The following is a 14329-nucleotide window of genomic DNA, read 5'->3' as shown; positions in this document are numbered from 1 at the left end:
TGCGGTAAAACACCTAGTATCTGGAATTCAAGCAACTGGCAGCCTCAAGCAACCAGCAAAAAAAAAATTGAGGAAAAAAAATAATAGGTGAAAACATGCAAGTTTAAAATTATAAAAGTGAATGTTCTCTGAAGTAAGACATAAACATTTGGTGAAGATGGGAGCAAATATTCAGCCAGCAGGGTGCCTTGGCCATGCTTTGCTCATAGCAGCTGTTTGAATAAAGTTGTGTGTTTGTGTGAAACTGTTTATTCTTAAAGCAGGTGCATTAGTTAGGCATTGTAAGAGTAAGTGTCTCAAGCAACCGGAAAATACACTTATTTGGCATCTACCAAGCCCAATTGATGTTAGATACCAGAGGTTTTACTGTAGTTAGTTTGCAGCGAGATAGCAAGAAGAAAAGGGCAAGGCAGTGCTGAGTTGCCACCAACATGAATATTATTATCATTGAATTTATGTAAAATACATTAAATAAGTACATTTCTTTTAATGATTACAGTTATTAATTGTTTTGTTTAAATTTTGCACAAGCCATACTAAATTTAATGTACTTGTAGTTTTAGAAATTATTATAGTCATAAAGTCATAGGGTTCCACAGTGTAAAAAGAGACCTTTCAGCTTACTATCATGTCTATCTGAACCTGTGGTTTTCAAACTGCCATTCCACCTTAAGTAATCCCTATGCCATCAGTGTTCTGAGATTAATAAGCAATTGCTTAAGGTGGGATGTGAGTGGGAAGGGAAGGTTGGTAATCACTGCTCTAGTCACAATTGTTACTGAAATATTTTGTTTGAGCAAAATTGTCATTGGGCCATTTCCTTTGGAGTTATGAAACCGTGCACATAACGAGTCAATTAGGTACGATTAAAACAATTTTTTTCAAACTTTTTCTTTCACCTCACATACCACCTTAAGCAATCCATTACTAATCACAGAGCACCTATGGCATAGGGATTGCTTAAAATTGAATGTGAGTTTAGAGGGACAGTTTGAAAACCACTGCTCTACACTACTTACCTGCCTGCATTAATTCCCTATCCCTCTCTGCAGTTAATCCAAGCACCTAGAAAGATGCCTATTAAATGACATTACAATTTCTGCGTCCACAGCCTCTTCTATCAGTTCATTCCAATACCAACTACTCTTGTGTGAAAAAGTTCTCTCTTCAGTCCCCTTTAAATCTCTTCCCTCTCACCATAAACCTATATATTTTAGCTTTAGACGCACATACAAAGGGAAGCAAACTTTGGCTATCTATGCCTCTTCTAATCTTATATACTTCTAACATTTTGCCTCTCAGCCTACTTTGCTTCAGGAATAAAAAATCCAGTTTATCCACTTTCTGCTGATGCCTGAAGTCCTTCAATCCAGGCAACATCTTTGTGAAATTATATGAATCTATTTTTTAAAAATTGATACTAAATATACTTTGTAGTGGAAAGACTGAATAAATCTGTTTGTTTACACCTCTCTCTCTCTGCACATACAATAATTAAATATAATTTCATATTTCTAAATGAATGATTGATGGCATAATTTAAAGTGTAGTGTGTAGATGATGGCTCATTACCTTTAAAACATTCTCAAGCTTGTTTATTTTGCGAATGGCTGGTTTCAATGCCATCTAAGTGTAATTAGAGTGAAGGTAGGAGAAAAACACAAAAGAACACCCACACATTACAGCTTCATTACTCACGGAATAGAACTCAATATCAAGGAAGTTATGCAAAATATTTTTAAACCACTATTTCAGCCAGAAATATTATTCTTTGTTTGAAAAAGGATATTAAGGGCTGAGCGAAGGTGAAGTATCATTGCACTGGATGCTTGTTGGAATCTTGAGCAAACAACAAAAGGACAATTGTTAGGTCTGCTTTGTTCATGAATGAGTGAGACAAACACCAGGCTGAGTCGAAATCAGGGTTCTTTGTTCTTTATTACCGGATTGTAACACTTGCGACTAACCATGTTAGTCGGAGAATGCATTCTGCCGTTATCAGCAAAATGGTGATTTTTTATACCCTTGGATATGTGCTTAGAACATCATCATATCATTACTTGTCCAATGACTAAAACTGTTGCTATCCTTTCCCTGCTAGCTTCCTGCCTCTCAATCCATCAATGTCTCTCTTATCTTGTAAGTACAAGGATGCATTCACATCTTGTTACAGCCCTGTACATTCCCATCTCATGATGTTTTACCTAACACTATCCATGGAGAGGAAAGGTCAGTCAATATTTTGGGCTGGGACTCTTTAAGAGTATTGTAGGAAGGGTAATATCAGTATATCTTGGGGTGGGGAGAGCTAACAAGGTGATGAATTATTGGACAGAAGGTGGAGAGACAGATAGAAGGAGAGAACATTGGGGGGGGGAGGCTAGAGAGCAAATTAAGAACTAGAGTAAATAAAGAAGAAATGGAAACTGGAAAATTGATGTTCATACAATTGGGTTCAAGATTGTCCAAGAGGAAAATAATGTGTTATTCCTCAACTTTACATGTAGTGACGCTCTGCAATGGATGAAGCTGATGACAAATGTCTGTGAGAAAATGGTTAGAACTAAAAGGCTGGCAATTGAGAGTCAAGCGTGGATCTACAGACAGAGCTGACATAGGTGGGGAATTCAGCTGAAACAGAACTATGGTGACCGTTGGAGTGGTAGAGAGGCTAGGCATATAGACTACTGGCTCCAAAACCTTGTCACAACCTCCAAGGCGAATTGCAGGTGAGTGATGGAGCACTCCCTACTTTCTTGGATGGGTGCAGCTGTAATAGTGCTTGGGAATTCAACATCAAGCAGGCCACAGCATCTTACTGTGCAACACTCATTCATCAAGTGAAACAATCATCTCGTCTATCGCTGGGATACCATAACCTTGCTGTTCAGTGACTATTGCAGCTACTCCCCAAGCTTTTGTGGGCAATCACTTCTAAACATGTGGTATCCTCTGTGTGGGAGGACAAAGGCACCTTGAAAATCTCCCAAATCAAGGCACTCCATCTGTTTTGGCCATACATCATGGTTTCTTGACTGGCTAAGTTCATCAAAATGTTGTGATAGCATTTGAAAGTAACTTCACCACAGGAAACTATGTTTTCAAATTAAGGGTAATTAGAAATTGAAAATAAATACTGGCATTGGTGGAATATTCTAAAATTCTATAAAACAGGGAGTGGGTGAGGTTGAGATGGAGCGGGTGGAGGGAAGGGTAGTGGTGAAGGCTTATCAAAGGATCCTGATCTTGGGAGTTAGACTGGGGAGTGGGGGCAGTCATCAGTGGTCAAGGATCTGGGGTTTTGCATATACAATTACGTGGGTGGGGCAGGGGGGAGGGGTTGTGAGAGGTATCAAGGTTTGGATATTGTGACACATGATAAAATTTCTAGGCCTACTTCTTGCAGCAAAAAATACTAATAAAGATGATTTGCACTATGATTTTTGCTTTGCTCAGGAATGGCATCATTTTGGCAGAAAGATGCAGTCGATGCTCCTAAGACAACTGAAAATGTGCAGTCAACTACTTCAATGCGAACATTGTGATTTGTTGAAATTCAAGCCCAAAGGGAAAAAAAAATCACTGTTCAATTTATTTCTGTCATCTGACTGTACCTCAAGTTATTTCCAGTGATAGGCTACGATTATCAACCTGTCTTTTGGCTTATCTCCCTCCACATCTTTTCCCCCATTTTTCAAAGCAATTAGAAAGAGATTAATTTTTAAAGCTTTTCAGAACTAAGCATTAATTAAAAAAGATGGGAATCTTTTCACCTTTGTCAAGAGAAGCATTATCTCTCTGATTTTATAGGCAGTGGCTGACAAAAATTAATTGTCCTTCAGTGGGCTTTTATGTGGCAAGGTATGGCATTGAGAGAATCACTTCAATGCAACACTGTCAACGGGGATCCAATGGGTGTGAAATCAGCATAAACAACACGGATGGTGGTTTGCCTCCCTGGTGCCAGGGTCCGAGATGTTGCTGCTCGTGTCCCAGATATCCTAAAGTGGGAGGGACAGGAGCCAGAGGTCGTGGTACACGTAGGTACCAATGACATAGGGAGAATTAGAGAAGAGGTCCTAAAAAGTGAGTACAGGCAGTTAGGTAGGGAGTTAAAAAGAAGGACCGCAAAGGGGGTAATCTCTGGATTACTCCCTGTGCCACGTGACAGTGTGAATAGAAATAGAATGAGGTGGAGGATTAACACGTGGCTGAAGGGGTGGAGTAAGAGGCAGGGTTTTAAGTTTCTGGATTTCTGGGACCTTTTTTGGGGGAGATGTGACCTGTACAGTAAGGACGGGTTACACTTAAATCCCAGGGGGACCAGAATCCTGGCAGAGGTATTTGCTAGGGCTACTCAGGATCCTTTAAACTAGAATGGTTGGGGGGAGGGAACAAAATAGTACAGAGCAGTAAGGAGAAGGTTAGAATGCAAACAAAGAAAGTTTGTAGTAAGTATTTGAATATGGATGGGCAGGTGATAGAGAAGGGAAATGCTCTGGAAGAAGATGAAGGGCAATTGGCAGGAAAAGTAAATAATGTTGTTCTTAAAGATGATGGAAAACAGGGATTAAAAATTGGGAAATCTCTGAAATTCATATATTTTAATGCCAGGAGTATTGTAGAAAAGGTGGATGAGCTGAAGGTGTGGATTGATACTTGGAAGTATGATGTGGTAGTGATTAGTGAGACATGGTTGCAGGAGGGATGTGATTGGCAACTGAATATCCCTGGGTTTCGTTGTTTTAGGTGTGATAGAGTCGGAGGGGCAAGAGGAGGTGGGGTTGCATTGCTTGTCAGGGAAAATATTACAGCGGTGCCTAGGAAGGATAGATTAGAGGGCACATCCACGGAGGCTATTTGGGTGGAACTGAGGAGTAGGAAAGGAGAGGTTACACTTGTAGGGGTGTATTATAGACCACCCGGAGGGGACCGAGACCTAGAGGAGCAAATCTGTAGGGAGATAGTAGATATTTGTGATAAGCACAGGGTTGTAATTATGGGAGATTTTAATTTTCCACATATAGATTGGGAAACACATTCTGTGAAAGGACTGGATGGGTTAGAGTTTGTGAAATGTGTGCAAGATAGTTTTTTACAACAATATGTAGAGGTGCCGACCAGAGAAGGAGCAGTGTTAGATCTACTGTTGGCAAATGGGATGGGTCAAGTGACGGAGGTTAGTGTTGGCAAGCACTTCGGGTCCAGTGATCATAATGCCATCAGCTTCAATGTCATTATGGAAAGAGAGAAATCAGGGCCAAGGATTGAGGTTTTTGATTGGGAAAAAGCTAGATTTGAGGAGATGCGAAAGGACTTGCAGGGTGTGCATTGGGATAATTTGTTTTATGGGCAGGATGTAGTAGAGAGATGGAAGTCTTTTAAAGATCAGATTTTGAGAGTGCAAAAGCTTTATGTTCCTGTTAGGTTAAAAGGAGGGGCAAAAGGTTTGAGAGAGCCGTGGTTTTCAAGGAATATTGGAAACTTGGTTCGAAGAAAAAGGGAGGCGTACATTAGATATAAGAAACATGGAGTTAAGGAGATGTTTGAAAGATACATTGAATGCAAGAGGAATCTTAAGAGAGGAATTAGGAAAGCTAAAAGAAGGTACGAGAAAACTATGGCAAGCAGGGTGAAAACTAATCCAAAAGTGTTCTACAAATATGTTAATGGTAAGAGGAAAGCTAGAGACAAAATTGGTCCCTTAGAAAGTCAGAGCGGAAAACTGTGTGTGGAGCCTAGAGAAATGGGGGAGATATTGAACAGTTTCTTTTCTTCGGTATTCACTAAAGAGAAGGATATTGGGAGATGTGAGATAAAAAAAGCAAATTGGGTAAATATGGGGAATATAGAGATTACAAAAGGTGTAGTTTTAAGGCTTTTGAAGAATATAAAGGTGGATAAGTCTCCGGGACCAGACGGGATCTTCCCCAGGATATTGAGAGAAGTGAAGGAGGAAATAGCAGAGGCTCTGGTGGTAATTTTCCAAATGTCATTAGATATGGGGATAGTGCCGGAGGATTGGCGCATTGCGCATGTGGTTCCGTTATTTAAAAAGGGTTCAAGGAGGAAGCCTAGCAACTATCGGCCTGTAAGTTTGACGTCTGTGGTAGGTAAATTAATGGAGAAAATTCTTAGAGATAGTACTTATAAACATCTGGATAGACAGGGTCTGATCAGGAGCACTCAACATGGATTTGTGGGAGGAAGGTCATGTTTGACCAATCTGATTGAATTTTTTGAAGAGGTGACTAGGAATGTGGATGAGGGTAGCGCAGTGGATGATGTCTATATGGACTTCAGTAAGGCCTTCGATAAGGTACCACATGGAAGGTTAGTTAGGAAGGTGCAGTCTTTAGGTATAAATTTTAAGATAGTCAAATGGATTGAACATTGGCTGAAAGGGAGAGGCCAGAGAGTGGTAGTGGATAATTGTCTGTCAGGTTGGAGGCCGGTGACCAGTGGTGTGCCTCAAGGATCTGTATTGGGCCCATTGTTGTTCGTTATATACATTAATGATCTAGATGATGGGGTGGTGAATTGATTAGTAAATATGCAGACGATACTAAGATAGGTGGAATAGTGGATAATGAAGAAGGTTTTCAAGGATTGCAGAGGGATTTGGGCTGCTTAGAAAAGTGGGCTGAAAAATGGCAGATGGAATTTAATGCTGATAAGTGTGAGGTGCTTCATTTTGGTAAGAAGAATCAGAATAGGACATACGTGGTAAATGGGAGAGCATTGAGGAATACAGAAGAGCAGAAAGATTTAGGAGTAACGGTACATCGTTCCCTGAAGATAGAAACTCACGTGAATAGGGTGGTGAAGAAGGCTTTTAGTATGCTGGCCTTTATCAATCATTGCATGGAATATAGGAGTTGGGAGGTGATGTTGAGATTGTATAAGACGTTGGTGTGGCCTAATTTGGAGTTCTGTGTGCAGTTCTGGTCGCCTAATTATAGGAAGGATATAAACAGAGTGGAGAGAGTGCAGAGAAGGTTTACCAGAATGTTACCTGGGTTTAAGCATCTAGAGTATAGGGAGAGATTGGACAGATTAGGTCTTTATTCTTTGGAGTGTAGAAGGTTGAGAGGGGATTTGATAGAAGTATTTAAGATTATGAAAGGGATAGACAGAGTGGATGTGGATAGACTATTTCCGTTAAGAGGAGGAAAGATTAAAACAAGGGGACATGAGTTAAGAATTAAGGGGCAGAGGCTTAGAGGTAACATGAGGGGGAACTTCTTTACTCAGAGAGTGGTAGCCATATGGAATGATCTTCCGGGAGAAATAGTGGCGGCGGAGTCAATTGTATTATTTAAGAAAAGGTTGGACAGGTATATGGATGAGAAGAAGATGGAGGGTTATGGGCATTGTGCAGGGATGTGGGGCTAGAAAGGGGTGTTTTGTTCGGTGCGGACTAGAAGGGCCTAATGGCCTGTTTCTGTGCTGTAATTGTTATATATATATTGTATATATATATATATATATATATATATATAATATATATATATATATGATTTTATATATATATATATATATATATATATATATATATATGATAAATGCATCTCCTCAGTCAGTCAAATCAAGGAAGTCTTACTGAGGCACTGTGGATAAATCCAACAGTTCCCACAGGAGACCAGCATGCTTGATTAACCGTCGTCATCAGAGCAAAGCACTCCTGTAGAACTGCTGCTGAGACCTCTATGATGTGCCTTAACCACTACCCTTCCTTCCATTTCTCTCCATCCCTATCTATCCTATTCTTTACACACCTATTTTCGGTGGTGAAATTACTTTCAAATGCTATCACAAGATTTTCATGAACTTGACTAATCAAGAAACTACAGAAAGACTGCCCAAATCAGATAGAGTGACTTGATTTGGGAGAATTTCAAAATGCCTTTGTAATCCCACAAAGAGGATACCATATATTTAGAACAAAGAATCTATGTCATACTGATGTAAAGTGAAACTTGTACTTCAGTGGAGTGAGGAACCCTAGTGCACCATGTTGTGTATATGACAAACATAACCCACTATTGCAGGATGTGGTAACAAAAAGAAATGTCATATGCCTCCATGGGCAAGGAAGCTCTTTGGACATACATTGAAAAGATATACAGACCAACGAAACACGGAGCCAATATCAACAATCATAGACTGATGATTAGAAAAGTTCAAAGATGCCATAAAAGCAGTCAACATCAAACCAGCACAATAAAGGGTTATGTGTGCTTTTCAAAGTCCCCACTCAACATAGGTAAGGCAGATCTCCACAGAAAGACTGTCACTCTTTCAAGTTGCTGGTCTCCAGCAAGAGAAAATGGAAATGTGGAGCATCTCAGGAATCCACCCAATACAGTAACCAATGACATAGTAGGTGTATTGCCAGGGTCGATCTGATCACCACCTGCAAAGTAATACTTGTCCTGGTCTGAGTTGGAGTTGAGGATTGTAGTTCACTCCTCACTAAGATCTGCCTCGGTTATATTCTACTAAGCTTCCAAAAAAGTAAGAAAAAGGGTTAAAAAGTAATTGGTAAAGTAAATTAAATTGGTCAGCGTCAGAAAATCTCTTAGGTGCAATTAACATGTCATTATTAAAATTCATCCTTTCTTTGTTGTGGTTTTCTCAGAGTATGTACCACATCTGCAGGCCAACGGGCACTTATAAAGAAAAATTATAATAGTTAAATAATTGAACTATAAGAGTCAATAAATACATAAGATAGATAATAAATACTCACCATAATCCTATTGCAAAAAAGTGACTTGCAATTGACTGTGCAATTGAAGCTACGATATTTACATAATCAAGATATAAATGTAGAGACTTGTTTTACAGTAAAACGTAAACAATCCAGCATGCTCAAGGGTGTCTGACTGGTAGATTTTCTGGATTATTACTACCCCAACAAACATTTAATTCTATTTTAGGAGATGTTATTGAGTATTTTATAAGATTTTCCAATGAATCGGGTAAGGTTAAAGGTTGTGCTTGAACTGGGGGCCTTGTGAGTTGAGAGAGTTCAGAAACTGGTGCACCACTGAGATAAACGGAACATGACAAACATCATCTGATGAGCCATTAAACCATTGGGATTTTTGAACTGTCAGATGGCGAATGATAGCAGTTTTAGTGCATGATGAGAAATGTTCACAGCATTATTTTAAGAGTTACATTTTTACCATTCGGGCAGAAGGAGTATTTTCAAAAAGACCTTACCCAGTGTTGAAAGGATTTTCGCCAGGAATCACATGTGTGCTATCCTTGCTGATGAGGAACTTGACTCTGTTGTAGAATGAGCGAAGATTCGAATGTGAAGATGAAATTTGAGTCTGCTGAATAACATCAAGAGGATCCGGTGATCCGAGGCATAGGGGATTATTGTGACATAAAGGCTGAAGGCAGCAGTCAGGGTCCATGCAATCTATTAAGCTATCTGATATAAAAAGAACAAAGACAACTTTAACAAATTAATTTACAAAAAATAAAATTCACTAGGATGGTGTAAACTGAAAGCAGACTAACAGAGGACTTGTTCCTGTCAAACAAATAAGAGAAAAATTATAAACCATTTGAACTTTGTGGTGATGAAAATTTCTCTCCAAGGCAAACTTTTTTCTTCACCACCTATTTTCTAACCATATCAAATTTAGACAGGTAATGGAAATACAAACTTATGAGACTGTAATTGCAGCAATGATCTTGCATTAGCACAATATACATAGGAAAGTGAAGTTTCTCTAAGAATGTTATGCTGTTGTGAAATATAAGGGTTGAAGGAGTAGGGAAGACGAGACAGCAAAAGGGATGGAGGAGTAGGGAAGACCAGACAGCAAAAGGGATGGAGGAGTAGGGAAGACCAGACAGCAAAAGGGATGGAGGAGTAGGGAAGACCAGACAGCAAAAGGGATGTCGCAAAATTTAATAGTTCACAAATCACAACTGAGAGAAAAAGAAAAAAATCAACAGAATTTCTAGGGTGGTATTATATGTATTTGAGAACAGAAGTACTTCATGGGTGGGGTTGGTAGAAGGCAGCTGATCTGCCAACCGGGCTTTGTTGCATCCACCAATTATACATTCTATGGGTAACTGTGCAACAAATCTACAGGGTGCGCTCATGTTTTCACGTTGCTTTACCTCTGTGAGAACAATTGAAATGTTTTTTAATGAATTCTTGTTCAATTATCCTCAGATTTTTTTCAAGCTACATTCGTAGAAAGGTCTGGAACCCCATTCCATATTTGATATGAAATTCTGGCTTTTAGGCACAGTTCATTCTCTGACAAAAAAAAACCCCAAAGCTTTGTTCAATGATGACAGTTCTGGTATTATATGTAGGTGTTTCTCAAGGTCAAAGCTTTTTTATATATGTGCCTGAATTGAAAATAAATGGAAAAGCTGATATGTAAGCTTATAAAAAATTTTACCCATTGAATTCCTAAAGTAAGGAGACCCCATTGTTATGCTGTTAATAAAGAACCCAACCATGAACTTGAGCAAAATTCCTGAAGAAGGAATGCATTTTGTTTATCGGTTGTCTGACTCCTGGTAAAGATTTGATGTTGCATGATGTTAATATTCATGAATGTCAATTACTGCAAACACAACAATTTAAACACAAATAATTGTTTATTTATTCTTTTCTTGCCTGTGATTTTAAATGCATAGCTGCAGGCTTAAAATGCACTTACCTCCATCGTTGTCTTTTCCATCTGCACAAGCAGTTTCCATGGAGGTGTCACATCCAGCACCCCTCCAACCCAGTTGGCACATGCAGTGCCAACCATTTTGGTCCAGTGTGCATCGACCATTTCCATTACATAAACCCGGGCAACCCTCTGTCAACACATACAAGTTCCATAATTGATATTTTGTGGGTTTTAAAAAAAATTCTCAACAAATACCATTTAAGATGGGACTTATCAGGGTAGATTTGGATTTTGCATGATTCATCAAAAGAAATACATTATTAGGACACTGACAACCAAAGTTACCTTCCTCCAATTTCTAAAGATGTCAATAGAAATCAAATTTGGTGCAGATGATCAAAGGTCAAGATCTAAAATCTCTCATTAAATTTTCCACAATCTAAAGAATAATTTGCTCTCCATAAAATTTATCAGAGTAAAATTGCTGTTGTACACCAAAGCTCGACAATGTTCTGGGAGGTTCAATCATTTCTATCAATCTTCATTGGCTTTTATTTTCTACTCAGCAGCTGAAGGGGAGGGTCTTAAAGCAAAATACTGTTTTTCTTATGGCAACTCTAAAAGTTCCCATCTATATATCTAGCAAATTTAAATTTGTGAATACCATCGCAGATTTCTCTTGTGAGTAGCAACAATTTTCAGACCATGGCAAATTCTATGGGTGGTGGGAGGCTTCAAACAACTTGGACATTTTTAAGTTGAACATATACTTCTATTGTTTATTTTCCTTCAGAATTTTATTAGCTAATAATGTTCTACATTATATTGCAATAGACATCTGTCTAATCCATTCCAGAAAACCAGTGCCATTTTGCTCTTTTGATCAACTTGTTGATGGGAAGTTTCGATTTCTTTTGCATTCACTGTCTATTCATCCCGTCACCTTACGTACTGGAATTCCTCCTCTGAACCTTCCTGTTTCTTCCATTTTCGCCTTTTGAAAGATCCATCTGAAAATCTTCAAGGTCAATTGTACTCTCATCTAATTTCAGTGAAACCCTGGAGACTTCTTTACGAATTGCTTATAGGAATTAAAGTTGTTGTTTATCTTCTTCTCTGGCCACAGAATCAAAAATTGTGCAATGACTCTATTGATTGTAATCCTCCGCTGCTCTGAGCAACAACTATTCATCCTAATTCCTTGATTCTTACCTATCGGCAAAGTTTCTTTCGGTGCCACAACAATGTTCCTCCTACTCTTAGAGTCACCTTGGATGCAACCTAAGCCATGGACGTTTTTTCTTTGCCCCGAGCGGCCACATTGTCCTTGAAAATGCTATTCTTTTCTTCACACTCTTGACTCCATTCCCTTAATTCGATCTTCTATTCATTTTGTTCCACTACCACCTTATCAGGCTTCTGATGTTTCCACAACTTTCTACATAGCTGAAACCCCATTCTTCATTCCTACCCTCTAACATTCCCACTGAACTTCTTGTGTCACGTGCTTCTTTGCCATCCCCTTAAAATATCACTCAATGCTCAGCTTATTTCATTACAATGAAACATAATGGGAAAGGCCCCAGAATTCCTCAATTTTGATAACATACATTTCTCAATGATCATTCATCAAACTGTGTGCTCCTCTTCTATCATCTCAAGTTCTAACAAGAGGGTTTTGTTTCATCCCATGATTTCTAACTTAGCATTTCTCCTGTATTCACTCTATTTCAGTGTGCACATTCCTCTAACTTGAGCAAATGACCAGCCATTCCGTGAGATTGGTTCCCAACAGCAGATCAAAGCTGCAGAGGTTGAGAAATAACTTGCCAAAGGAAGGCAATTTTTCACAGTATACCAGCAGGCCAACAGCAAGATTTAAGCCAATGTCCCACTACAGGATCAACTCCATAGGATAGTTCAATGATTCAAGATTTATTTTCGCTCGCAGAAGATAATAAATTCTGTTCTTATTGCAGAATTAGAATAATTGGATTAAGACTGATGTCTGAAAGGCATTTATTACATATATTGTAAACGATGCAGATTGCAATTCATGTGCTGTTGAAATTCTCAGGAAATTGGGTCAAAATTACAGGTTTGTGGTAATGTATTATTAATATGGTTAGAATTTGAATAAATGCCTGAGGCAATAAGCTATAATAAATTACTGTTTTGTAGCTGCTGTTATAAACAAATTAATTGCTTTGCATGCAGAATATGTAAGAGTTGGGTATTAACATGCTGGTGGGGAAGGGGAAGATAACAAAATGCATCATGTTGGAAATGGGTAACTTCACAAACACCAAAAGCGTTTTAAAAATTGTAAACAATTTGTTGGCATGAGACTCATTTATACTTTTATGTGATATGCAGAATATTCTGCTATTTCACTTCAAATTAATACAAATGATCTTCAATTCCAGTTTATTAATGTTTTATATTAGGAGAACATAAATTTGAATGTGAGAAATTCATGCTGAAAACAACCAGAAACAGATTTTCAGCCTGGGAAGTTCAATGGAATTGAATGTAGGTATTTGAAATGAACACGAGTAGATTTAATGAGCTGCACATATCTTACGATCAGTGAAACAGTCAGGTGCTCCAGACCAACCCTGAAGCACGTAAAGACCTGGCCGGCAGAAACCATCTCTGCCCTTCAGGACTGCTTCGAGAGCAATGACTGGCACATGTTCAAGGAGACAGCAACGGATGGGGAAATCACATCAAGTTAGAGGAGTACATGGCATCAGTGATCAGCTATATTAGCAAGTGCCAAGACCATAATTACTCGCTCCAACCAGAAGCCATGGATGACTGCAAAGGTGCTTGGGCTGTTGAAGAACCGCGACTCGGCCTTCAGAGCGGGTGACGAGGCAGTTTTGGCCAATGCAAGAGCCAGGGTATCTAAGGCCATCAGGGAGGCAAAGAAGTCTCATGCCTGGAGGATTCAGATCACTTTTGTGACAGCGGCGACACACAGCGCATATGGGAGGGTAACTGTACCATCACCAATCACAAAGCCCCACCAGCTGCCTGTGCCGGCGATGCCTCCCTCCCGGACTATTTGAATGACTTCTATGCGCGCTTGGAGGTGAAAAATGACGTGGAGGTGAGGAAGTCCACATCTCAGGCACTGCGTCTCACGAAGGCTGAAGTGAGAAGGATGCTGCTCAAGGTCAACCCTCATAAGGCTGCAGGGACCTGATAACATCACAGGTGCTCAGAGGATGTGCGGACCAACCAGCTGACGGTCCTCACAGACATCTTCAATATCTCCCTGAGCAGCACCATTGCACCAACGTGCTTCAAGGTTGTCACATCACCCCTGTGCTGAAGAAACCCTCAGTGTCCTGTCTTAACAACTACCATCCTGTCACACCCATGTCCACTGTCACGATGCTTTGAGAGGCTCATCATGGAGCACATCAAGACTCAGCTGCCCCCCTCCCTGGACCCCCTGCAGTTTGCGTACTATTTCAACGGATCTGCAGATGATGCCACAGCCACTACACATCCCCTGTCCCTCACCCACCTGGAAAATAAAGACTTGTATGTTCGAATGCTGTTCATAGTCTTCAGCTCAGCATTCAACACAATCATACCGTAGCACCTGATTAGGATGTTGAACCTGTTGGGCCTAAACACCTTCCTCTGTAACT

The 14329-nt window shown here is 39.6% G+C and overlaps 1 protein-coding gene across 1 annotated transcript in view; it reads right to left on the bottom strand.

The window, feature by feature from the left end:
- Nucleotides 1-14329, bottom strand: part of LOC138740058 (teneurin-4-like) — a 393122-nt gene that overhangs the window by 123336 nt on the left and 255457 nt on the right. Inside the window, exons 13-14 of the mRNA XM_069892490.1 lie at nt 10707-10853; nt 9232-9448 (exon numbers count right to left, since the gene is read on the bottom strand). Of these exons, the coding sequence (XP_069748591.1) occupies nt 9232-9448; nt 10707-10853 (364 nt within the window). The remainder of the gene's footprint in view (nt 1-9231; nt 9449-10706; nt 10854-14329) is intronic.

This window comes from Narcine bancroftii, chromosome 7, assembly GCF_036971445.1.
Source record: "Narcine bancroftii isolate sNarBan1 chromosome 7, sNarBan1.hap1, whole genome shotgun sequence".
Classification (NCBI taxonomy): domain Eukaryota; kingdom Metazoa; phylum Chordata; class Chondrichthyes; order Torpediniformes; family Narcinidae; genus Narcine; species Narcine bancroftii.
This window is presented reverse-complemented; position numbering and strand designations above follow the sequence as displayed.